The sequence below is a fragment of the Podarcis vaucheri genome (genome assembly GCF_965113315.1).
Source record: "Podarcis vaucheri genome assembly, chromosome: 3".
Taxonomy (NCBI): Eukaryota; Metazoa; Chordata; class Lepidosauria; order Squamata; family Lacertidae; genus Podarcis; species Podarcis vaucheri.
In genome coordinates this window covers 65,989,701-66,016,443 of record NC_138761.1, presented here as the reverse complement: position 1 = coordinate 66,016,443, position 26,743 = coordinate 65,989,701, and the positions used below count along the sequence as shown (strand labels likewise).

At 42.8% G+C, this 26,743-nt stretch overlaps 1 protein-coding gene across 1 annotated transcript in view; it reads left to right on the top strand.

The window, feature by feature from the left end:
• The window catches only part of ENPP3 (ectonucleotide pyrophosphatase/phosphodiesterase 3), a 68,833-nt gene that overhangs the window by 10,023 nt on the left and 32,067 nt on the right, over nucleotides 1-26,743 (top strand). Inside the window, exons 2-15 of the mRNA XM_082216103.1 lie at nucleotides 2,510-2,582; nucleotides 6,344-6,404; nucleotides 10,038-10,135; nucleotides 11,867-11,946; nucleotides 13,333-13,452; nucleotides 14,977-15,086; nucleotides 15,510-15,575; nucleotides 15,979-16,051; nucleotides 16,769-16,877; nucleotides 18,147-18,275; nucleotides 18,898-18,929; nucleotides 19,526-19,653; nucleotides 24,855-24,921; nucleotides 25,380-25,467. Coding sequence (XP_082072229.1) covers nucleotides 2,510-2,582; nucleotides 6,344-6,404; nucleotides 10,038-10,135; nucleotides 11,867-11,946; nucleotides 13,333-13,452; nucleotides 14,977-15,086; nucleotides 15,510-15,575; nucleotides 15,979-16,051; nucleotides 16,769-16,877; nucleotides 18,147-18,275; nucleotides 18,898-18,929; nucleotides 19,526-19,653; nucleotides 24,855-24,921; nucleotides 25,380-25,467 — 1,234 coding nt within the window. The remainder of the gene's footprint in view (nucleotides 1-2,509; nucleotides 2,583-6,343; nucleotides 6,405-10,037; nucleotides 10,136-11,866; nucleotides 11,947-13,332; nucleotides 13,453-14,976; nucleotides 15,087-15,509; nucleotides 15,576-15,978; nucleotides 16,052-16,768; nucleotides 16,878-18,146; nucleotides 18,276-18,897; nucleotides 18,930-19,525; nucleotides 19,654-24,854; nucleotides 24,922-25,379; nucleotides 25,468-26,743) is intronic.

The window sequence follows — 26,743 nt, the reverse complement described above, 5'->3', positions numbered from 1 at the left end:
GTTGTTTTTCCTGCACCACTCCCCCAACCACTCAACTTCCTTCCTATAGGCCGCCTCCCCCTCTCCAGCCGTGATTAAATTTACCTTTACCTTTACATTGGAGAATATGGATTAACATGAGCTAATAAGGATCAGGCTGAATGTCCATTTCGTCTGGCATCTTGTTTCCTACAATGCCCAAACGGATGCCCAATAGTGGGACAATAGTTCCCCACCAGTCCTGATCTGTTTGCAGGGAGGCAAATGTTGTCAAATTATTGAGAATTCATTCGGACTTGTTTCTGAGGAGGGTAGATGATGTTGTGTCAAGCAAGTGTTGTCCCACACTTGCCAGTGCACCCCCCTGTTCTTTTCCATATTGCAAAAGGTCTCATCTTTGGGACATACAGTACAGGTTTGCTACGCATTGCCTCCCCATCAACTGTAATTGAGTAACCTGAATTTGCTGGTCCTCCAATCAGTCTGTTCAGCATCATGAGCAAGCTTTACACCAGACAATCTATGCTGGCAGTTTTGGGATTGGCTTGAGAGAGGAAGCATATCTTCAGAAGAACAAGCAGGCTTCAGAGCCAGTCACTCCATCATTGATCAGTGTCTGATTTTACGCTGCTGTTGAGCTATAATCAGTGAGGTCAGAAGGAATCATAGTGTTGGAAGGGACCTCAAGGATCATCAAGTTGGACCCCCTGCAATGCAGAAATCTCAACATGTGGTCCCCCTTTAGAGATTAGACTACATGACTTCCTGTAGGGTTAAATTAAAAGCTACTCTCACATATCAGCAACATAGAACTACTTCTGTCAGTTTAAACACTTAATTTGAGTGTTTAAACTATTATACTCAGGCATGCACGAGCGCACGCACACACACACACACATACACACACACACACACACATTACCAGAAACAGAACCATTCCAAACACCCAAATGTATGTATCACAATTTTTGTAAACAAAATCCTTCCACAATACAATAGAATAGAATAGAACTCGCAACATATGAAAAACTTGCATACAAATGCAGACTTGCCATGGACAAATTAAATGATATTTGGAATCCATTCTTACAAATACTGTAATAGGTCAAGATCTGGTGAAGTACAATAACAACCCTGTAAAGTATACAGTTTCAGTCCCCCCCCCACTTTATTTTCCCTTCTACACGGGTTCTGTTTCTTTTTTTCTTTTTCTCTCTTTTATTTATTTTTAGTGAGGACATGGGTGGTGCTGTGGGTTAAACCACAGAGCCTAGGGCTTGCCGATCAGAAGGTCGGTGGTTTGAAACCCCGTGACGGGGTGAGCTCCTGTTGCTCGGTCCCTGCTCCTGCCTACCTAGCAGTTTGAAAGCACGTCAAAGTGCAAGTAGATAAATAGGTACCACTCCGGCAGGAAGGTAAACGGCATTTCCGTGCGCTGCTCTGGTTCGCCAGAAGCGGCTTAGTCATGCTGGCCACATGACCCGGAAGCTGTATGCCGGCTCCCTCGGCCAATAAAGCGAGATGGGTGCCACAACCCTAGAGTTGTCAGCGACTGGACCTAATGGTCAAGGGTCCCTTTACCTTTACTATTTTTAGTGCACATATAATCATGTACTTTTGAACTTTCAATAAAGATGTTTAAAATAATAATAATACTAACAAAAGGCAAAAATTCATTTTCTGTTGTGCTGTGCCCCTATGGCATCCATTTTATGATATATCATGCCCCCATTTTGTGACTGGCACCCAGGCACTTTCTCAAAATTTCAAATGTGCTCACTGGCTCGAAGAACTGTAGACAGTGCTGTGCTAGATCACACCAATGACCTGAGTGACTGTAAGACAGCTCCCTCTGCTCCTAACCAAACAAGCATTGTTGCATGTATTCCAATTCTCTCCAGAAATTCAGTGTGTTACTCTGGTTCTGTTTCCTGTGGAATGAAGTCATTGAAGCCTTCTGACATTTTGTGATATATGGTTCATTTATGCACATTACACAGGCTGAGCAAAGGTAAAGATTTACAGCAGCTGCCACCCCAATGGACAGCCTGATAAGTTCCAGACCTTCATTGAGCTCTGTGTGCTGCAGCTTGCAGGCTCAGCTTCATCTGACTTTAGCTGCAATTCCCAAACCCCTTGCTACTGTAGAGGCCCACATTTGAAGAAGAAGAGAAGAAGAGTTTGGATTTGATATCCCGCCTTTCTCTCCCTTTAAGGAGTCTCAAAGCGGCTAACATTCTCCTTTCCCTTCCTCCCCCACAACAAACACTCTGTGAGGTGAGTGGGGCTGAGAGACTTCAAAGAAGTGTGGCTGGCCCAAGGTCACCCAGCAGCTGCATGTGGAGGAGCGGAGACGCGAACCCAGTTCCCCAGATTATGAGACTACCGCTCTTAACCACTACACCACACTGGCTCTCGCCAGTGAGAGAGAGAGAGATTGTTTCCATTCACGGGGAAGGACCGTTTGTTAACCACATATATGCAATATGCTTATTTTATACTCTGTGACACATACGTTATTTTGTAACAGGTTCTTCTAGTTTCTTTGGTGGCTGTATCGCTTGGACTAGGTTTGGCACTTGGACTAAGGAAAACACGAGAAGGTAATCTCACAATCTCCTCAATTTACTAAAAGGGGGTCAAAAATGCCTTAGGTCTAGGGCAGGGCTCATGAGGCAAGGTGAGATGACTGCCTCAGGTGGCAGGATCCACAGTGGCAGCAGATCCTGATCTTCATTCCCCCTTTGTTCCTGATATAGATCTTCAACACCGCTTCTTCCCTGGTGGGGACGGAGGTACCATTTTGTCGTTTGCCTCAAGTGCCAAACTGTCTTGGGCCAGCCCTGTCCAGGGGATATGCTTCAAGTTTAGTTTTAAGTGAGATGATAAAACTTATGTCTGGGCTCAAGGGCAACCCAATACATTTGCTGCCTGAGGCAAAGACCAATATGGTGCCTGCTTCCCATTTCACGAGCAGAAGTCAACCAGATTGGTACTGAATCATACTTCAGTCATGGCAGCAGGTGCGTAAGTCAGGCCGTGTGGCAAACACAGCTCTGTCCTCCATCATATGGGAATGCCTGAGGGAAGCTCAGGGGAGAGGCCAGAGGGACTGTTGCCACTGCCTCCCCTCTGAATGCCAGCCACTGTGATTTCTATCCTTGCTCAGTCTTTGTTAGTGGTCTCCTATGGCTCAGATGCATGACTTGTATCTGCAAGAAGCCATGTATTCAGTAGTGTGGGCCCAATTTTGTGGGACTCACTTCCAGTTGAGATCAGACAGGCCTCATCCCTGCTGAACTTACGGCGCTTTTGGAATACTCCCCGCCCCCCAGCATACTTTTTATCTGAACTCTAATTTTATAGTTTTAACTCATTTTCAGTCTTATTGTATTGAGTCTGTTGTACACTGCTTACAAGACTGAAATTAAACAGTACACCAATGGTTGACATAAAATAAAATCAATCTGCCACCTAAGGCAGCTGACTCACTTGCCTAATGGTAGGTTAGACTCTGTTCAGGCTCTCCCACATCAAACATCTGGAGGTGTGTGTGTGTGTGTGTGTGTGTGTGTCATGACTGAATGTTCCTCTATACAAACCTTTCCCCCTTTGGCTTCTAGTTTTCAATTTGGATTGGGGGGGGGGAATATGAAGTAACAAAGGTTTGTTAAAACAGATTTAACTTTCAATGTATTGCATCCTCTATTTATACATAGAAATATGAATAGTGCTGGAAGTCTGTTAACATTTCTTTGTAACAAGGGAAGAAATTGATTTTGTACTTGTTTTCTAACTGGGCACAGAATTATAGGTGTCCATAGTTCAGAATGATCTGAAATGTTACAATTATATTAGAAAATCATTGCTGTTGCCATTTGCCACAGGCAGGGAGATAAGGTGACATGAAAAGCTTTTCTTTCTTTCTTTAGCTTTTATGTATGAAATTTTAACAGCTTTTATACACATACCGTGCAGTATCCATCACTTATCTCTTTTCCTAAGATTTCCCGATCCATCTCTCTGTGGCATTTTTCTAGGGAAATCTTGATCTGTTGCATATCCTAATATTTCACCCATTATCATTTCAAGTCTTCCTTTTTGATGTTACCTGCTTCTCATATGTTAACTCCTACTTGTAGGTTAATTTGTATATTATACCCTCTAAGATAATCTCCAAAACACCACTCTTCTCTTATCTTTAACTCGTCCTTATTCCTCAGTTTCATGGTCATGGCTACTAATTATATGTATTCTATCAATTTGTTCTGCCAAATTTCCCTTGTGGGGAAATTGCATTTCCACCCAAAAGCAACTGAAAGCTGCACAATAAATGCCCATGAAGCCTACACGAACCAGTCATAGAATGTTGTGTACCTAACATTGTGCCAAAGTAAAAGAAAAGTAAAAGGTTAGAAGAAATGAAGTAATATTTGAAATCTGAGCACACCCACATTCCAAAGTACTATAACCAAAAATATTTGATAATTCATGGATGAATGATTCTCCAGATATGATGAGAATATGAATTCTTAGCCTTCACTGATCTTAAAATATTTTTTGAACATCCTAGGAATTAAAGTTCACAACATTCCGTCTAATAATAAACTCAAGTGGTGAGTGCTGACTAGGTTTGAACAAGGACACAGCTGGGATAGGTGGTACAGCATGAGACATTGGACAAAAGATTCCTGCCTTGGAGTAGATGACTCTTTTGGTACTTTCCAACTCTATGATTCTATCATCAACATGCTGATAGGAACCCTGAAGCACCTGCTCCTTTCGTTATCCTTCCTCAACCTGTTGTTGGAGTCCAACACCCATCATGTCTCACCTAGCATGGCCAAGGATTGTTTAACCCCAAACACCTGGAGGTCACTAGATTGAGGCATACCTGCCATTGTTGTGGGGCAGGGATGGGGAACCTGTACCCCCTGATGTTGGACTCTCATCAACCCTAGCCAGCATAAACAAATTTGGTTCAGACACTGCATAGTTAAACCAAGGAACTTGCTTGCTTAGCAGGTTCAGATAGCCAACTGGCTTTAAAAAGAGGATTAGACAAAATCATGGAGGATAAAGACTACCAGTGGCTACTAGCCACAATGGCTATGTTCTGCCTCCATGGTCATAGGGATTATGCTTCTGAATACCAGTATCTGGACACCGCAGGAGGGGAGAGTGCTGTTTTGTTCTTGCTTGTGGGCTTCTCATAGTCACCTAGTTGGGCATTGTGAGAAAATGATGCACTTGCAAAGGTGAACAGTTCCAAAAGCATTCCCATGCATAGCTAAGTATGTTTCCTGAAATGAGTATTACTGTACTGACCAAATGAAGCAGCTGCAATGCAATTGGAGAAAGCAACAGGTTCCATTATATCCCCACTCCCTAAATGCTTGTATTCCACAATACTTTTATTATTCTGGATACTGTTAAGATATGAAGGGCTCAAGCAACCAAATTCATCTTCCATCCCTCCATTTTGCTTTTCCAATTGATGCACAACATTCTGTGACTCCAGGAAACTACTGAGCGTGTGCAGTCTTCATTGTGCCTCTAATTTACTTTATTCATTCATGCATGCATAGCTTGGGCTCTCTCTGTCTATTCTATCCTATGCCACCATCTTGTAATTCCATTCCCCCACCCTCTCTCACAAACATATTTAAAAGCGTATACGATGTTAATCAGCCAAAGGTGTGGTTGGACCTCTCATGGAGGAGACACATGAAGAAGGGCCTCAGATGATATTGCAGGGTCTGGGTCGGTTCATATGTACAGAGGCGGTCCTTGAGGCATTGCGATCCTGAGTTGTTTCAGGTTTTATAGGTCAAAACCAACACTTTGAATTGGGCCAGGAAACTAACTGGCAGCCAGTGCAGTTGAACCAGGATCGGTGTAATATGCTCTTGCCTCAGTAAGCAACCTGGTTGCCGGATTCTGCACCAGGTGTAGTTTCCGAAATGTCTTTAGGGGCAGTCCTACATATTAAACATTGCAACAATCTACCCGAGAGGTTATCAGAGCATAGACAATAGTAATTAGGCTATCCCTATCCAGACAGCTGGGTCACCAACCAAAGATGGATGGAAAACACTCTGTGCCACTGAGGCCACTTGTGTCTCAAGAAGCTGCAAAGCATCTAGAAGTATCAACAAGCTACACACCCACTCCTTCAGATGGTATACAACCACATAAAGAATGGCTTCTACATATCTGGATGGGCTTGGCTAAACATTTTTTTAAAAAAGCATTTATGACATTCAAACAGGCTTTCACAAAGATCTGAGGTGAAGCTAAGAACTGACTCAGTTCTCTCTCTTTCATTCAAATGCATCTTTTTGTATGTTTTTTCCTCCTCCAGAAGAAACATCCTGGTTGAAAGAAAGTTGTACCTCTTCTAACACAGCTCAGTGTCCAGAAGGGTAAGATTAATGTATTCACAACTGTCCACTTAGGACGTCTGTATTTTTTGTGGTTTTGTTATGTAAATAAGCACACAAATATTTTTTTATTTATTGAGAACCATCATTCCAAATTGATGTTAGTCACAGCTTAAAGGTAAAACTAAAGGTACCCCTGACCATTAGGTCCAGTCGCGGACGACTCTGGGGTTGCAGAGCTCATCTCGCTCTACAGGCCGAGGGAGCCGGCGTTTGTCCGCAGACAGCTTCCGGGTCATGTGACCAGCATGACTAAGCCACTTCTGGTGAACCTGAGCAGCACACGGAAATGCTATTTACCTTCCCACTGGAGCGGTACCTATTTATCTACTTGTACTTTGACGCGCTTTCAAACTGCTAGGTGGGCAGGAGCAGGGACGGAGCAATGGGAGCTCACTTTATTGCGGGGATTTGAACTGCCGACCTTCTGATCGGCAAGCCCAAGGCTCTGTGGTTTAGACCTCAGCGCCACCCACATCCCTTAGTCACAGCTTAGAAGACCATATAAAACGTATGGGCTAGATCGTTCTGCAAGTTCATGAATAATTACAGCGACTTCTGAGAAAAAGTTTAGTGCTGTACCCTAATGGTATTCACAGCATTGCCTCTGCTCCGCTATCCTGACAGCCTATTTTAACTGTGCACCACTGCAATTACCCTCTGTGTAACTGCTGCATAGGCATTCTTTCTCATTTCCTGCATTGCATTTGGAGAACACTTTCTCTGTTGCTGTGCTTTGAGCTGCCCAAACATGCAACAAGAACATGCACTTCCTTCATCCTCCATCATGAGATCTTCTCGGGTATGTTCTGTGTACATGAGCCACAGAAACTCAGTCAAGCACTTGCGCTTGTCACATGAAACAGTTGTTTAGCAGAGCTCACTTGTACTTGGCACACAGACATACACTACAATATACACACACCATACACAGTTTTTACAAGTAGTCATCTCCCTCTGATCCCAGAGAGGGTTCTTGGCTTCAGAATTCTTGTTGCCCCAAAGTCCGCAGCAAGTCCTGACTTCAGCTGCTTCCAAAGTCCTTGTAGCTCTTCACAAAGTGTTCTGTTTTCTTCCACGATTCCAATCAGTCTCCACTGTTCAGATCTCCCACACTTTCCCAGCGCCGAACACTGCAACTTTCATTCCATATCTAGGTACAAATTCTGCCCAGCAACAGATATAAGACAGTTGCACTGTAGGGAATGAGTCAGCATTACCAACTCATGTGAAATTAACCCATTAAACATGTTCCTTAAAAGATCCTCTGCTGGATCTTAGTCCTTTCCCTCTGCAGAAGGAATCTCTGAAACCCACTCTAAGGGGTTCTAAGGAGCACCTGTGCTCCTTTATGAAGTGCCTATAACCTACACTTCCAATTTGAAAAGACAGATGAAGAAGAAGAAGAAGAAGAAGAGAAGAGTTTGGATTTGATATCCCGCCTTTCACTCCCTTTAAGGAGTCTCAAAGCGGCTAACATTCTCCTTTCCCTTCCTCCCCCACAACAAACACTCTGTGAGGTGAGTGGGGCTGAGAGACTTCAAAGAAGTGTGACTAGCCCAAGGTCACCCAGCAGCTGCATGTGGAGGAGCGGAGATGCGAACCCGGTTGCCCAGATTAGGAGACTACCGCTCTTAACCACTACACCACACTGGCTCTCGATGAGAATCCCATGAACCCTGGAACACTTCATGCAGGTCTCTTTACAGAGCAATACAAACTCCATGGAGGGAAAAGTGACATTGGAAGGGGAAGTTGCATCAGAAAATTTGCACTTCCTCCCTCCTGTCCTTTCTCCATTCCAAATTGCCCCTCCATGAATTGCCCCTTCTTTGGAAGGAGCCACAAGGTTTTTTTGTTTGCTACAGACATTAGCATGTTATGTGTAACTTGACCCTTAGTCTTAAGTACAGTCTTAAGTACAGTCAGCTGACACCTTTTCCTGCAAACACTAGCTATCTTGTTGTAGATAGTATCAGTACCTGGTAGTGAATTTTATCTACTGGGGCAACCCCAAGCATGCTTTTCCTCAGCAGAGGCTTTGCACTGATGCTGAAAGCACACAAACGTTGGAATAAGCTTCGTTTTAAACTTGCTTTGGAATAAGTACGTGAAGAACTGCAGTATTTGAGGAAAGTCTGATTCGGCTCAGAAACAGAACACTCGTTATGAAAGATCAAAAGAAAAGTACGTCGGGAGCAAAATAGCAATCCTGAAAAGCATTTGCAGAAAGATTAGGAGTTTCTGAATTTTAAACATGTATGTTTTATGCTAGGGTTTTTCAGGGGCTTTATAAATGCATTATTGACTCCTAAATCAATAGTTGCACTTTACATTGGTTCTCAACTTACTTTAATCATTTTCAAATTGGTTAATGAGTTATGAAATCGTAAAGCAGTAGTATATTATCATGTAGGGTCCAACTGGTCAGGAGATTGCTTATAGTTCTGGCTTATCACCATGTATGATGTAAGTGTCTATGTGCATTGAGTATTTGATCAATAGTCTTCCATAAAATCATAAATGTGTTTCTTGTCCTATTTTGTCTGCCTTTTAAGAAGAACAGCAGAAGTGTTATGAAATATCTACAGCAGGTTTTATAACACTCTACAGGTGAGTTAGGGACTTCCTCCACATGTGAATACAGGCTGTGGTGGATTGAGAGGACAAGACCAACAGTGTGTCCAACAGTCAAGAAGGTGGTTTCTGCGTGTGCTGTAGAGGGAAATGGGGGGGCAGATAGGGCTTGTCCACCTGGGAAGGTAGCCCATCTAGGAGAAGGAAAACTCTGATCCTAAATCTCCTCTGGCTTGTGGCTATACTCATTTGTGAGTAAATCCCAAGGAAAAATCTGTACCCACTGCTTTGCAGAGTATCTTAGGGAGAAGAAAAGGCCAAAGAGCGAAGCCTACACAGATCTGGAGTGGAGTCCTTGCAGCCACAGCAGGTGCTGTGATTCTTCAGCAGCTTGACTTCATCTCCAGAGGCGTTCTCCATTGTCTCTTGAGACAGACAGATGCCAACAGAGTTTCTTAACTTGTCCTCCATGGAGGTTCATGGATGAGCTTCAGGAGGTCTGCAGCTTCCTACATTGGGAATGATGTAATTTCAGGGTCTTCTCCCACACTTTTCCTGGTCTTTGATTGAGGAGCTAGCCCATGGCAATACCCCCCTTTCCATACTGGTAGCTAGAAGAACATGACTTTCCCTCAATAGCCAGCCTTCCTTTTAGTTCCCCTGTGACCTAAAATCAATTCAGGGAACAATTCAACATCACACTCTTCTAAGTTTGCACACATTTAAGTTTGCTAGATGGAACAACTCTCCTTGTCTTTCCCCGTTGCACAATGTACTGGGGGGTCCCCCTGACTTCCTGTCCCAGTTTTGGGGTGGTGGCAGGGAGAGGAGGGGGGGAAGCCCCATTATACAAGTGAAAGTCCTTGCACAGGGCTCCCGCTGATGTGACTCATTACTTGAATCCTGCCCACAGTGTTTCTAACATTCATATTTGGACTGTCTAATCTTTGATTTTTTTCCAGGAAGATGACAACTAATGTTTCTTAGCAAGCACCCAAATATCCTCCTGACTTTTGACTCTGTGTTCTTGACCTTCAGGTTTGATCTGCCACCGCTTATTCTTTTTTCAATGGATGGCTTCAGGGCAGAATACTTGGAGACTTGGGGCTATTTACTGCCAAATATTGGAAAGCTCAGTAAGTCATCTTGTTCTGAGGATGAATAATTTTTTTAAAAAATCATTCTGTAGAAAGAAATGTTTGAATTACTTGCATATAGGTATTGCTGCTAGTGTTGAAATTTAGCAGAGGGGGAGGAAAAAAGGGTCTCAGAGGAGGTGGATCAGGGAGTTGCTGCTTGAACTTTAAATTAGGATGACCTACTTTGCACTTCCAAAAAAGAAGGAAAAGGGGCACAGATTTGCATGAAATTTGTGTGCGTACTGTGAATGTGCAGATGCAGATTTATATTAAATAAATAAATAAATGCTACAGTTTAACTAGATCTGCAAGGTGAGTGAGCCTGCGTGCCTGCTCTGCCTGTCTGCTGCCCAGATGCAACTGTTGCAGCTTCAAGGCCCCTGCTGTCCTTCCTTGTTCCCTATCTTGAAACCAGGTTGGACCAGGAAGTCCCTCAAAGAGAGGGGATGTTCTGTGACAGTCTTTCAACTAGACGAATGCCCTGTATTAAGCAAGCGGAGACTGCTCTTGATAGATACTCCCATATTGAGCAGAAGTCTTCAGTAAGAGGTCTGGGTCCAGCCTTTTCGCTTCAGCAAGCCTTCTCAAATGAAGTATTCAAATCAGACCTCCGGGTATAGGACGGTGTATAAATTCAATAACTAATAATAATAATGATAATGATAACAACAACAACAACAACAACAACAATAATAATATAGGTGATTTTCAGTTACCTATATTTGTTTCAAAGGATTCACTGACAGTTTTGTGTACATTTGCTTTTTACATTATTTGTGGATTTTAGCTATGTTTCACCTACAATTTTATGTGTAACCTGCTTGGAGGGTTCTTTGATTAAGTGGTTTGTAAGTTTTCTAAATAGATAAATGGGTAGTATTCCACTATGTTTTACTCAGAGCTGAGCCAGCTAAGTTGGTCATGTTCTTGAACTTGGATGGGCCTCTTCTGAGTGAAACCTAGATGAATATCACCCATTATTTCTATTTTAACTGTAACCACCCCTTTCTTTAAGCTGAGGAGCAGCCATCTTGAGCTGAGAGGCTATGGGATGTGATCTCATTTTCTAACCCCAGCCTCTCTCTGCTCCTTTATTTATTATTGAGATTTATTATCCATCCTTCCGTCCAAAGACCCAGGGCTGGTTTCATAACATGACAGCATAAGGAAAACCGCAAGAAAAACAACAATGGAGCATAATAATAAAACCAGCGGCAAATCAGTGTGACACAATGCAGGGAGTGGAAGAAGCATCTTCTCACCTTCACCCTTCACAAGCCTGAGCAAACAGGTGTGACTGACCTGCAAAAGCTATGCAATGTCAGTCAGTGCAAGATGCATCTTGCAGTCGAAAAGGGAGGGGGGGATTAGACCCAGAGAAAAACGCCCACATTCTGGCTAACGGGAAATGTTCTATGAAAAGTATTTTTTACAAGCAAGGAACCTTGGGGAAGGGCTGTAGCTCTGTGGTAGAACATCTCCTTTGTGCACAGAAGGTCCAAGGTTTAATCCCTATCATCTCCAGGAAGGGGTGAGAAAGACTCTGGAGAGCTCCAAATACTGTAGGCAATACTGAGCTAAAGGGACCAATGATCTGACTCAGTGTAAGACAGCTTCCTATGTTCCTAATAAGTTTTAAAAGAGGTGTGCATGCTCTGTGTTTTGCATATATGTCATATTATGTCATGGTTATAATTTACTATATTTACAAATTACCATTTGTTGCAGAAACATGTGGGACCCATTCAAAGTACATGAGAGCTGTTTATCCAACCAAAACCTTTGTAAACCACTATACTATTGTCACTGTAAGTACTTTTTTGTGTGCCTTTTTTTGTCGCCATTACTTCTGCTGTGTCACTATTGTTTTAAAAGCTAGGTGCTTTATTTCATTTCTAAAAATGTTTATATCCCACCTTTCTGCTCTTAACGAACACACAGTGAACAACATTAGATTCCCACCAAACCGTAATAATTATCTAACAAGAATCTAAAACAACAGCAAAGCAGAAGAAAGTAAACACCAGCTTATTCATTCCCCAAAGGTCCACCTAAAGAAAACAGATTTGTTTTGGTACTAGAATGGTAGCCCGTTTGATGAGAGGTGGAAGCAGGACATAGGAATATGTGTTTGGCACAGGCGATTGACGCCCCTCCTTATGGACATTTCACTGCTGTGTCTCTAGAGCCTTAGACTGAATGCACAGCATACATTTAAAGCACACACACCAGGATTCCTGGGAACTATAGTTTATTAAGGGTGCTGGGAATTGTAGCTCTGTGAGCTTCCTAGGATTTTTGTGTGTGGGGATGTCCTTTAAATGCAGGTGCATATACAGCCTAGGGCTTTAATTCTAAGCAGGCTTACTTTTTGTTGTTTAGTTGTTTAGTCGTGTCCAACTCTTCGTGACCCCATGGACCAGAGCAGGCCAGGCACTCCTGTCTTCTACTGTCTCCCACAGTTTGGTCAAACTCGTGTTCGTAGCTTCAAGAACACTGTCCAACCATCTCGTCCTCTGTCATCCCCTTCCCCTTGTGCCCTCAATCTTTCCCAACACCAGGGTCTTTTCCAGGGAGTCTTCTCTTCTCATGAGGTGGCTTACTAGTCATTTAGAAATCTGTAGTACAGACGTCTGAGGAAACATTCACAGGACTTCACAGTTAAAGCTCTCTTTTGCAAAATGATAGTTAGGAGGAAATAAGGAGTGATTAATCCATGCATGTATCAGGTAACAATCGTACTTCTGTTTGTTGAAACCAGAAGGTTGAAGCCAAAAGTTGCTGTTAGGTAGAGTATTTCAGTTCAGCCAGCCAGCCAGCCAGCCAGCCAGCCAGCCAGCCAGCCATGCCCTTTTCTGTGATGTACCATTCTACCTCCTGTCTCACCCAGTTCCCCAGTCCTGTTGCCCCACCTATTCTGTTCATGCTAGGCTGTTTTCGTGGGTTTCTCTCACCTTGGTTTGCTGTTTTTGCTTTAGATCTAAAAACCTTCTGCAAGCCTGCTGACAGTTCCCTCTGGTGTTTCAAGAGTGCAGTTTTGGCTGCACAGAGATGGGATTCATTGTTAGTGGACAATAAATGTTAAAAAGAAATCAGACATCGGGGTTGACATTAGCAGCATTAGCTTCTAGTGATGCGACCCAATGTACATATCAAGGCACAGAGTACTCTCACTTTGTGTTTTCTTTCCCCAGGGTTTGTACCCAGAATCCCATGGCATCATTGACAACAACATGTACGATGTAAAATTAAACCAGAACTTTTCGCTTTCTTTGGATACCAAGAATAATCCTGCATGGTGGGGTGGTCAACCTGTAAGTGCCATTTGCTGTTTCTCGATTTGCTCCTCACTTTCCATGTGAATGAGGCAGACAGGTGGATAGATAGATAAAAGTGCTTTCTCTCATACAGTGGCTCCAGTCCTTCTTGGAGGGACAAGCCCAGCAGGGAATGCTGGGGAACTCCTGTTCAATGTCCTGGCCAGTGTGATGCCATAATTCGGCACCCCCACCTCTCGTCTTCCATTCTACAACATAGTTGTGGTGCCCACTGTGGTACCCCTGAAGCTCTGTAACCAGTCACACTCTCCTAAATCTGCCTCTAACCTGGTCATTGGCCTCTAGTATTCATCAGGGTCCTATCCTGTCCCTATGCTATTGACATGAAGCTGCTGGGAGAGGTTGCCCAGAGACTGGGGGTTCAATGCCACCAATATGCAGATGACACCCAACTCTATCTCAATCTGAGGAAGCTGTTTCAGTGCTAAACCAGCGTGTGGTGTCAGTAATCGACTGGATGAGGATGTATCTAGGCAAGATACAGGTTATCCTGATTAGTCAAAGGCTGATTGAGGATTAGGGATCCAATTTGTGCTGGATTGCATTACACTCAAGTTCACAACTGAGGTGCACTCCTGGATTCAAGCATGAGCCTAGATGCTCAGGTTTTAGTAGTGACCAGCAGTACATTAGCACATTTTAAAACTAGTGTGCCATCTGCACCCGTTCCTAAAGATGTCTGATCTGACTACATGTCTTAGTTACACCCCATTTAGATTACAGTAACATGCTGTGTATGGGGATGCCTTTGGAAAGTGTTTGGAAGCTTCAGTCCAAAAGCCTGAGATGAGATTTCTGACTGGAGCTGGTTACAGGCAGAACAGACACTTCCTGTGACTACGTGTCCATTTTCTGGCACAATTCCAAGTGCTGGTTATATTTGGCTTGGGTCCAGGCTATCTGAAGAACTGTATCTCCATATATGAGCTTGCCCAGGCTTTGAGATAAATCACTAAATGTGCCCTCTCTGCCACCGTCTCCTCCTCCTCTTCACTGCCTGGTAGTTACCTTTGGGGACATTTGCGGAAGATACAAAAATGTATCAAATTGGGCAAGAAAAATAAAATGTTATTCCAAGGCTCTATGGTGGCATGGCTCTATGGTGCTTCTGAAGCCTTGCAACCAGCTTGCTTCACCTCAGACCATTCAGGTCCTGGATTGCCTCAGGCTCTGAGGTAGCTCAAGGGAATGTTTGCCTTTGATTCATCTGCCATTGGAGGGGAATGTGTAGACCTAGTAGCTCGCTCACTTGAAATCCACATAGGAAAAAATAGTTTTGTTGAAATGATTGAACCAACATTGCAACCCCATAATAACAAGCAGTTCCCTAGCAAAGGTGCTTCTTCAAAAAAGACCTTGTATCTCATAGTTATTAGCATGATTTAAGCATGTTGATTGGGGTTCCCTCAAGATCTTGGGGCATGGAGAGTTTTAAATGAGTTTGTGCTATTAAGATGAAGATCTATGTTTCAGATACTGAATCTGTGTATCTTCTTGCAGATTTGGCATACAGCAATGTTTCAAGGGTTGAAAGCTGGCACCTACTATTGGCCTGGATCCGATGCAAAAATCAATGGAACATACCCTAATATCTTTAAGGTGTACAACAAGTAAGTTGGAGTTTTAAAAAAAGAAAAAGAAATTGTTGTTGTTGTTATATCCTACCTTTTCCCCTGACAGGGACTCAAGACATCTTACAGCTAAAATTTCATTTCATTCTATTTATCTGTTGAAGGTGTTGTACATGATCCTTTCCCTCACATATTTTTTCGTTACAACATCCCTTTGAGGTAAGGAGGCTGAGAGGCTGTAATTGGCTCAAGGTGACAGGTGTATTTGTATATGCCATATACACATACAGGGGAACTTCCTCATGTAGAACAGAATGTCCCTATTTTCACGTGAGAAACGTTAGGGAGGCATGAAATCTAGACACCACAAGTTCCCTGTTCCTGGTCTGCATTATTGTTCTGTTGCAGAATAAATTTCCCTGATGGCTAAATAATAACAATTATTATTATTATTCTTTGCAGGTCAGTTACATTTGAACAAAGAGTTACAGAGTTGCTGAAGTGGTTTGAACTCCCAAAATCTGAAAGGTAACAGTTTAGGAAGCTTTTGGCAGTGCTTTTGTTCTTGTGAAATGTTTATCAAGCCTATTTATTATATACTAAGGATCTTTTGCCAGTGTGTGTGTGTTTTCTCCAATCTTTCTTTTTACCTAGGTTTTATCTGGAGGGTTTTTGGTATATGCCGCCTCTTTTTGGGCAGAGTGGGATTTGTTAGATCTGTCTGGATGTATTTTTTTTTGTTCTTATTCTGTTTTGGTTAATATACTTCATTTTAATGTTCTGTACTACTTTTGTAAGGCACACATCCAGCTGGTGCTTTCTGTTCTAAAAAAAGTTTAACCTCGTGCACATTTCTGCACCTTCCTTTGAGTGAAGGCTGGCCACGATTCCTTTCCATGCAGTCACAATGGACTTTTCTTTTGAACTCTAGGCCTGATTTCTATACATTGTACATTGAGGAACCCGACTCAGCAGGACATGCATATGGACCAGCTCATGGTGAAGTAAGTTTTTCTTTTTCCAATCCTATAAGCCATAAATAAACATGCAGGATACACAAACCACAGTCATGTGACACAGCTTGCAATGTGGTTAAGTTGAGCATCAGCCAGGAACTGGTGAGATTCCTGCATCATAGAGGGCTGGACTAGATGACCCTCCGGGTCCCTTCTATGATTCTATGAACTAACATATTTTACACAGCCCATCATCCAACCTCCTAACACACCAGAGGACCAGACAGTAAGGGTGTAAGCAGACAAAGTGGATGTAAGCATCATAATCTAGCTATACTGGAGTGGGTTGGGGTTTTCCAACAGAAAACAAGTATGGGGATGAAAAAAATACTCTCCCTCTACTCCATTGTCCTAATCAGGATTGGGGCTTTGCGTGACTGTACCCGGAGAGCAGAACCTGGAGATTGTTACAGTATAGTATATTATAGTCCACTGTGCATCCTAAAAGGATTGTGTAATATTGATGATGATATATATCTTGTTCTGATTAACCCAATACACAAGAATCTCTGAATATGAATGAATTGACGTACTAAATGGGACTCCAGTTCTAAAATACCTTTAAAAACGCCAGGAGGCAAAAAAATAATAATAAATCAAAAGTATGCTTGTTCTGTTTTGTCCCATATTCTGTTATGGTATACTTGATCTTGAACACACTTTGAAGGGGAAACGCTATTGAAATCTTTTCTCCTTTTGTTTTAGACGGTTAAAGCCTTACAAAAGGCAGATGAGACCCTGGGAATGTTAATGGAAGGTCTAAGACAAAGAAAACTGGACAATTGTGTCAATATCATACTTGTGGCTGATCATGGTATGACTGTTTTGTTCTTCCATCATTAGGTGCTATCATTAGGCAGGGTGAGGCAACCACCTCAGACAACAGATGCCTGAGGAGGGAAGGATGGCAAGATGTGTTCAGAGGACAGAGCTGTATGTGCCTTGTGGTCTGCCTGAACCCCCTAACCTTAGTCTACAGCTCACAGGGGTGCTGGGGGGTGCTGTCCCATCACGAGTGTTGAAGTAAGATTCTCATCTGGTTGGCTGCTCAGGGAATGGGCAGGGTGAGCAGGACGTTATCCTGCCCTTTGCCTCAGTCAACAAAATATCTTGGGCCAGCCCCTTTTGTGTCTCAGTATAGAGCTTTGTTGATCTTGCAAACTAATAATAAAAGTGGTTTTCCCAGCCACTTTGAGCAGCTCCCAACAGAATATTAAAACAGAATAAAACATCAAAGTTTAAAATCTTCTCCAACAGGGCTCCCTTCCGATGTCTTGTAAAAGTCAGATAGTTGTTTATTTCCTTGACATCAGATGGGAAGGCGTGCCACGGGCCAGGCGCCACCACTGAGAAGGCCCTCTGCCTGGTTCCCTGTAACCTCACATCTCGCAGTGAGGGAACCGCCAGAAGGCCCTTGGAGCTGGACCTCAGTGTCCGGGCTGAATGATGGGGGTGGAAATGCTCATTCAGGTATACTGGACCAAGGCTGTTTAGGGCTTTAAAGGTCAGCACCAACACTTTGAATTGTGCTCAGAAACGTACTGGAAGCCAATGTAAGTCTTTCAGGACTGGTGTTGTTGTCATGGTCCGGTCTACGGGCGATCGAAGTCCCAGCTGAGGATGCTGGGACCGGGGGCAAGATGGCGGGGTGGGAGCAGGAACGAGAGTCCAGAGGGTCAGGAAGCAAGGAGTCCCAAAGTCAAGGGTCCGAGGGTTGAGAAGCAAGGAGTCATGAAGTCAAGGGTACAAGGATCAAGAAGCAGGGAGTCAGGAAGCCAAGGTCCGAGAATCAGGAAGCAAGAAGCCAAACACAGCAAGGCAGAAAACGTATTGCTGTGGCAAAGAGCCGAAGGGAAATGCTGACCTTATATCCCTTCCCGGCTCTTGCCACCAAGTGTAGTGAGTTACCAAGTGGCCTCACCTGCGCCTTGCCTCTCCAGAACAAACTTAGGAAGGCCCCAGTCCTGCGAAGCCCTACTGGTCACAGGGCCTGGCTCCTGCACGTACCCCTGATAGTTGTATGGTCTTGGCGGCCACTCCCAATATTTGTTGAATAGTTTAACCATCTCTTCTCTTTCCTTAGGCATGGATCAGACATTCTGTGAGCAGATGGAATTCATGACAGATTATTTTGAGGACGTTAATTTTTATATGTACGAAGGACCGGCACCTCGTATTCGATCAAGGAATATTCCAAACGACTTCTTTTCATGTAAGCTTTGGACATAGGATGATAGATCCATAGAATTAGAGAGCTGGGAGGGATCTAGGGCTTGCAGACCATCTAGCACAAACCCATGCTCAGGACAGGAAATCTAGAGCATCATCAGCAGATGGCTGTCTATCCATTGCTGAAAAGACCAAAAGGAGTGAGGGAGAACTCAACATCCCTCTGGGTCATCCTTTAACAAGCCAGTACCCTTCAGATGTTTTGTGCTACAATTCCCATCAGCCCTATAGCATAACTGCCAGCTAGCTGAAATTCACTCTGCCAATGCTGCTTTCTGGATGCAGCCCAATAGATAGGACTGGAACCAACTGTAGCACAGTTCCCCCAGTTCCCATTCCATGGCATCAGTCCAGGAGGATACCATGGTCAATGGTACCAGAAGCTGCAGAGAAATCAAGGAGCAGAAGCAAAGTCACACTTCCTCATCCCACTCCTTGGAAAAGTCACCCATCAGGGCAAAAAAGCATGACCCAGTCCCACAGCCAAGCTTGATCCCAGATTGGGTTCTTAAATTCTTACAAAATGTCAAAACGAATTAAAGGGGTTGGATAATTATATGTAATTTTGAATCCAGAGTCTAATGTTTTGATTTTCTTCCAAACAGTTGATTCAGCAGGCATTGTTAAAAATCTTACGGTGAGTAAGCATTTAATCTCTCATTTTCCTTGTAGCTTTAGTAAAAAAACAGCAAGTATATTCTTCTTCTTCTTCTTCTTCTTCTTCTTCTTCTTCTTCTTCTTATTATTATTATTATTATTATTAACAACAATATATTTATATATTGTACATTGTCAACTGCCCTGAGATCTATGGATGAAGGGGGCTTCATCCATAGATTTCAGGGCAGTTGACAAGGTAGTTGATGCATTTTTCCCCAAAGTGTAATTTCTGCATAGACTCATGTTGTTTTCTTTGGCAGATGTGCTACATGTAACCTATATCAATATATAGATCACAATTTTTTATAGGGGTTAGGATAAATAATTTTAAATGTGCAAATACTGGTATATATCAATTAAGGTAGCATCCTAACTTTGTTCTGTGGAAGACAGCCATGAATTTCTGTTGGGAAAATCAGCACACTGCCATCAGTAAGAACTTTTGTGACTCCTGTCTGGTGTTTTCATGAAGGAATTACAGCATACCCTTTCTTCTCTGTGGTTAGAAGTATCTATTTGTGTCTTTGTGTTCTGCAATGTGAAGATCTCACAAGTTCACTTTTCCAATTTTAGTGCCGAAATCCCACACAGCACCTCAAAGCCTACTTGACTCCAAATTTGCCGAAGCGATTGCACTACGTTAACAATATCCGTATTGACAAAGTTCACCTTATGATGCAGCGGCAGTGGTTGGGTGTGAGGTATGGTACTGACGGTGACCTTATCATCATCATCATCATTTCTATACCACTTTATATTTTTAAGAAAAATCTCAAATCTCAAGTTTACGACATATTAATACATCAATAAAACAATCCAGAATCAAACATTTCTGAAGAAAGTAAAATATAAAGTATATAGTCAAAGCAACATAATTAACAGAAAACTAAAATGTTATATTAAAGATTTCAAAATAAAACATTACAAAGAAGGTCAACTACAGAATACATATTTAACACTAACAAAGTAACAAAAAATATCTTAAAACATTTTAAAAAACAACACATTGCTAAGTGAAGTCAAATATAAAATGTCATTAAAACACCATAATTAACAAGAGAATAAAATATTACCATAAGCATGACACAGCTGTTTGGCAGGCACAAAAAGATGGAGCAAAAGAATCCAATCATTAGGGTTTGTTGTCAGGCATAGCGATGTCCCTCCAGTCTCACCAGGAGCCTCTTTGGTAGGGCTGGGTGAGTCTGGGCCCCGCCCCCTAGGCCAGGTGGACTCTGCGCCAGATTTTGGGGTATCATTAAAGGGCAGGTGCTTTATCCATTCATTCAGATTATACCCCTTTTTATATAAAATGTTCTGAGTGGTTTATAAAAAAATATTTTAAAAGGGTAGAAACATACCAAAGAAAAAAGAGTTTCTTCCTGGTACCTACTTGCAGGGAGAGTGTGCAAGTTCTCCAGCAGCCCTTCTTCTCACTGTGATAGAGACCAGTGTCCTTTCTCTCCCTTTTGCAGCCACAGGGAAACAGATCAATTTTTGTCTCTTAGGCCTAGAACTTCATATCTTGTCACCCCGTGTGCCTCAGTTCCTCAGGCTCCCTTCCTGCAAAAGTGAGCTCAGGTACTGAGATCTTTTCCTTTTCATTCAGCCAGACTTTGTTCTGCTGTCAGGTGAATACCATTTCATTCAGCCAGCCAGTGTGAACTGCTTCTAGTTTGACTATTTTTTCTGCTCTGCAATTCTATTATTTTAGTTTATTTTTTTCAGTTTGATTGTTGGGAATATCTCTGTAAGTCACCTTGTGAATGTTAACTTTCTAAGTAAATGTAAAATCACATAAACAAATCAAAACAGAAACTCATAAAATTCCATATTAATGAGCCTCTTGAGAATTCCGCTGACTTCCACTGAACTGACGTAGTTGTCTCATCATGTCATTGAAGTCTCACAACTGCTGAGAATGTAGATTTCCTTCATTAATATTTCCAAAGAAATAAAATGATAAATGCAATCATAGGGCCATGTGACCTGACATCTGGACATTTCAGCTTAGTTTTGTCAGAATGCAGTTAGGATAAACCAAACCATGTCAAATCGCAGAGGGCCCGTCTCATCTGGATTTTGCAAGTACAGTGGTACCTTGATTTTCAAACTTAATCTGTTCCAGAAGTCTGTTCCAAAACCAAAGCGTTCCAAAACCAAGGTGCGCTTTCCCATAGAAAGTAATGCAAAACGGATTAATCCATTCCAGACTTTCAAAAACAATCCCTAAAAGAGCAATTTAACATGAATTTTACTCTCTAATGAGACCATCGATCCACAAAATGAAAGCAATAAACAATGTACTACAGTCACATAATCAGTCAGTCAGTCAGTCAGTAGCTGAACTGGGTTCCACACAGTCACAAAAACAGACAAAAAGAGCCACAAAAACAAAAACACAAAATACGGTAAATAGCAAAAATGGACAGACCTCAGCGTAACACTCAAAATGGTTCAGCTTCTGAAAAAAGTTCGCAAACCAGAACACTTGCTTCCATGTTTGCAGTGTTTGGGTTCCAAGTTGTTTGAGTACCAAGGCATTTGAGAACCAGGTACAGTACCACTGTATATCTGCGAATGTTAGACTCATGGAAGCTTTTAGTCAAACTGTTGATGAAACTTCTGATCAAGGCAGAATGCAGACATTTCTGTGTAAAGACAGCAGACTCTTCAATACCAGATGCTGGGGATCAGTAACAGAAGAAGGCTATTGAGTTCATTGCACTGCTTGTGCATAGTCAGAAGTATCTGGCTGGCTACTACCTTTGGAATACAAATAATCCTGAAAGGCAGAGAAGGGGAACTTGTGGCTAGCAGCAGCCAGCATGGCCAATGGCTCAGGAATGAGAGTTGCTGCAGTCTAGAAGGGCACAGGCTCCCCATTCCTTCTGCATGGCAACATCCATGTCTTCATTTCATAACCCTTGATGAACACTGTTATTCCTCCATCTTCCTGCATTAGATCCCAACACTTGCGGGCCTTTTAGATTTTAAAATCAGGTGCAGACATCCATCCCGACCACTGCTTTCTACACAATTGTAATAATAATAATAATAATAATTAATACTTTATTATTTGTACCCCGCCCATCTGGCTGGGTTTCCCCAGCCACTCTGGGCGGCTTCCACAGAAACCAAAAATACACTAAAATATCACACATTAAAAACTTCCCTGAACAGGGCTGCCTTAAGATGTCTTCTGAATGCCAGGTAGTTGTTTGTCGCTTTGACATCTGATGGGAGGGCGTTCCACAGGGCGGGCGCCACTACCGAGAAGGCCCTCTGCCTGGTTCCCTGTAGCTTTGCTTCTCACAATGAGGGAACCGCCAGAAGGCCCTTGGCGCTAGACCTCAGCATCCGGACAGAACGATGGGGGAGGAGACGCTCCTTCAGGTATACTGGGCCGAGGCCGTTTAGGGCTTTAAAGGTCAACACCAGCACTTTGAATTTTGCTCAGCAACGTACTGGGAGCCAATGTAGGTCTTTCAAGAGCGGTGTTATGTGGTCTTGGCGGCCGCCCCCAGTCACCAGTCTAGCTGCTGCATTCTGGATTAGTTGTAGTTTCCGAGTCACCCTCAAAGGTAGCCCCACGTAGAGCGCAATGCAGTAGTCCAAGCGGAAGATAACTAGAGCATGCACCACTCTGGCGAGACAGTCCGCGGGCAGGTAGGGTCTCAGCCTGCGTACCAGGTGGAGTTGGTAGACAGCTGCCCTGGATACAGAATTGACCTGCGCCTCCATGGACAGCTGTGAATCCAAAATGACTCCCAGGCTGCGCACCTGGTCCTTCAGGGGCACAGTTACCCTATTCAGGACCAGGGAGTCCTCCACACCAGCCCGCCCCCTGTCCCCCAAAAACAGTACTTCTGTCTTGTCAGGATTCAACTTCAATCCATTAGCCGCCATCCATCCTCCAACCGCCTCCAGGCACTCACACAGGACCTTCACCGCCTTCACTGGTTCTGCTTTGAAAGAGAGGTAGAGCTGGGTATCATCTGCATATTGATGGACACCCAGTCCAAACACCCTGATGATCTCTCCCAGCGGCTTCATATAGATGTTAAAAAGCATGGGGGAGAGGACGGAACCCTGAGGCACCCCACAAGTGAGGGCCCAGGGGTCTGAACACTCATCCCCCCCCACCACTCTCTAAACACAGCCCAGGAGCAAGGAGCGAAACCACTGTATAACAGTGCCCCCAGCACCCAGCCCCTCTAAACAGTCCAGAAGAATGTTATGGCCGCTGAGAGATCCAGCAGAACTAGGAAACAGCTCTCACCCTTTGTTCCTAGCTCGCCGGAGATCATCAACCAGCACGACCAAGGCAGTTTCAGTCCCATGATGAGGCCTGAATCCCAATTGGAAGGGATCCAAATGGTCCGCATCCTCCAGGCGTGCCTGGAGTTGTTCAGCAACCACTCGCTCAATCACCTTGCCCAAGAATGGAAGATTTGAGACTGGGCGATAGTTGGCCATATTGGCCGGGTCTAAAGATGTTTTTTTAAGAAGCGGTTTAATGACCGCCTCTTTCAGTGGAGGGAAGCATTCACCACCCCGCAGAGCCCATCGCCCAGCAATTGTACTGATCTCTTGACATCTCATGCAGTTTGAATTTACAATAGCCACACAATTCAAGGAGAGGGGAATAATTTGTTTGGGCATGTGTTCATTGTTCAACCTTGCATATGAGGAATTTCCAAAGTATCAAAAGTGCTTTCAAATATTGGGTGCGTGTGTGTTGGAGTTATGTGCTGAAGTTACTCCAAATCGTTACACATGATAATTGAGTCAACATAAAATATTTCCAGTAAATGACTCCTGTAGTTTGGCAGTCTTGTTTATTCCATCTTGCCTTCCAAAAGTCACAGCAGTGAGTAAGCATAAAATTTCCAGGCAAATGCAGTCATTGTTAGTCAAAATATTGTGAAATTTCTTTTATGCCTCAAAGGAAAGGAGGAAAAGGTGTAAAAAAAGGAAAGAAAAGAAATAGTTCTGAAATATGTAAATGAACTACACCTTTATAAAACTAAATAATTTTAATACAACTATTTCCAAGACGATTATGAGCAACTCTATGTTTGATGTTGTAGTCATTTTGCTGTAGTTACCCCATTGTTGCAGTAGTGTTTCCTGCCATAAACCCGTAAGTGAATGGCGGCTACATCCCCTTCCACACCCATCCACATGTGCTTGGGAGCTGGAGTTGGTCCATGGCTCCCTGACATGTGTCCTTGAGATATAAAGATAAGCATCTTTGGTTCTCACTCTTCCTCTTTGCTACTCAGAACCCAGTTGCAATTCTGGTATGCATACATAATAGCTGCTTCAAAATACAACACTTCCCTGACACACTTACTAATGGCCTAATATGTGAAGAGTGCCACTGCTTTATTTGAATTTGTATCCACATTTCAGTGTTTATAGTTTCTAAGGCAGATGACAAGTTTAAAACACAAATAAAAACAGCAAAAAAGCAAGAAAATAATACGAGGACATAGCACCAGACGAGCATCTCTGGTGAGAGTTCCATATGTTTTCCCATCAGCTCCTGCTTTAGTATCATTTTATCTTGGTTAGGTCTTTCTTCTTCCTAGAATAATACCATCCAATCAGAAACCATGCTGTTAGTGAATGTGATGATGCCACAGTGCTATTTGGCTGTGTGAATATATCATTGAGATCAAATTAATTCCATTCAGGGGACAGCAACTTCCTGAGTAGGTGGAGTATTTTCATACAATCATCCTTTCGAAGCAGAATTATTGACAAAAATTGCTGAAGGGAGTGCCTTTTGACATTGATTGCAAAAATAGCCCCTCTCTAGAGTCAGCTCTTATTTGAAATACTTAATATTTCTTGTTGAGGCTTACATGTTAGTTCAACATCTGTCTTTTTTTAGGTCTAAAAGCTATACACGTTGTGGTGGTGGTAACCATGGCTTTGACAATGAGTTCAAAAGTATGCAGGTAAGGGTTTTTAAAAAAATAAATATAGAAAAACCTATTTATCTGTTATTTTCTGTAAGCATTTGCCACCGAATCAACTCCAACATTTCTCATGTCCTGCATGGGTGCTGTTTTACACTAATACATGACTTACAATCCATGGGCCAGAGGGTGTGTTGAGTAGATGCACCAACAAAATGTGAAGTGTGTTATGAGTCCTCTTTGAGGGTAAAGGAACTACTTGAAGGCTGATGTCAAATCATAAAACCCTGGGTTGCTTATGCACCCAAAATTGTCTAAGCTAGACTGTTAAAAATTGCTTTTTTTTTCTTCTTCTGGAATAAACCACATGTCTCAAATCAGTAGTTTCTCCCATTTATGGCTTGAGTCAAACTTTTGCTAAACTAGCTTTATTTTATTGTTTTAAACAAACCTTCTGAAAGCTGTTTAGTAACACCATTTTTATTATGACTACCCAGGCCATCTTTGTAGCACATGGACCAGGATTTAAAGAAAAAACTGAGGTGAAGCCTTTTGAAAACATTGAGGTTTACAATTTAATGTGTGGTAAGTATTAACTAGCTTCTGTCTGTTTTGCCACCAATAGTTTTAAGATTGGAGCAAAGTAAACTGTATGCAGAGAACATTGAATTGCTACACAAAACATATTGTACTACTTTAGGACATAATGCAAACATATATGGTGGAGTTCAGACAGGTACCCTGAGGTTATAATCCTTCTTCCTACATGGTAGGTGTACTAAGGAACAGAACAGCTGTTCTGTATTTTGTATTATGAAAAGCAGGCATATCCACTGCTCTGACTTCCAGATTGGAACACCTACAAAGAATGCGACTGCACAGTAGATTCCATGGCCCTTCATCCTATGTGTACATGGTGTGACTCTCTGTATTTAGAGGACATCATCCTGCCAGTGATGGCAGCCATGTTTTTCTTCTTCAGCTTTATGCACAGAGAAAATAGTTCTGCTTAACTCATAAGATGGGAGGGCAGGTTTTGGAAGTCAACAGTAGGGAGGCAAGCATTTCCACAGCTGAAGTTGTGAGGGCATTGTTGCATGGATTTTTAAAGTACCTGTGACCCACTCAAATTGTGTCCAAGAATTGACAGACGCAGCAGTGGAGAAAAAGAAAGTGATATTTATTGCTGAGCAATAATTGACCCAGTGGAATGATTTCCAAAGACTGGGCCCCGGGCTCTAGCACCCTGTGGCTTTATACCTGAGTACATACATCATAGATCATAACATAATGGAATACAATCGCACACGGCAGCAAAAATAAAACCAATGAGCGCATTCAAGCCTTGCCTCCTTATCATGTAAAGAGTTCCCTCCCAACTTCTGCTTTCTTCAGTCTGAACATTCATTGTAACCTTTCCCCTGATTTATGGTAAGAAGGAGAAAAGGAAACTTAAGGTGAAAGGAACTTTGACCGTTACACTCTCCTACGCAGCATCTGCTATACAGGGACATTTTGCAGTTAGCACCTTCCTGTTATTAGCTGCTCAGGACCCTGTCTGGACAGCGGGGAAAGTGCCAGCACATCAGATTTATTGCTCCCCCCTCAAGAAGAACAAGGGAAGGGAACTGGGGCAGAGTTCATTTAGGATTTTTCAAATCTAAGCAATTTGCTCTAAGCTTTGCAGAAGCCTTCATGATTCAAACATAGATTATATAAAAATCATTATAAGGATATATGGTTATATATGGTTATATGGCTAACTGATTATATGAAAAGCATAAGGGTAAAATGCCTCCAGGTGGTCCCGCTTCAGCATAATCAAATGAATGTACAGTGGTACCTCAGGTTACATACGCTT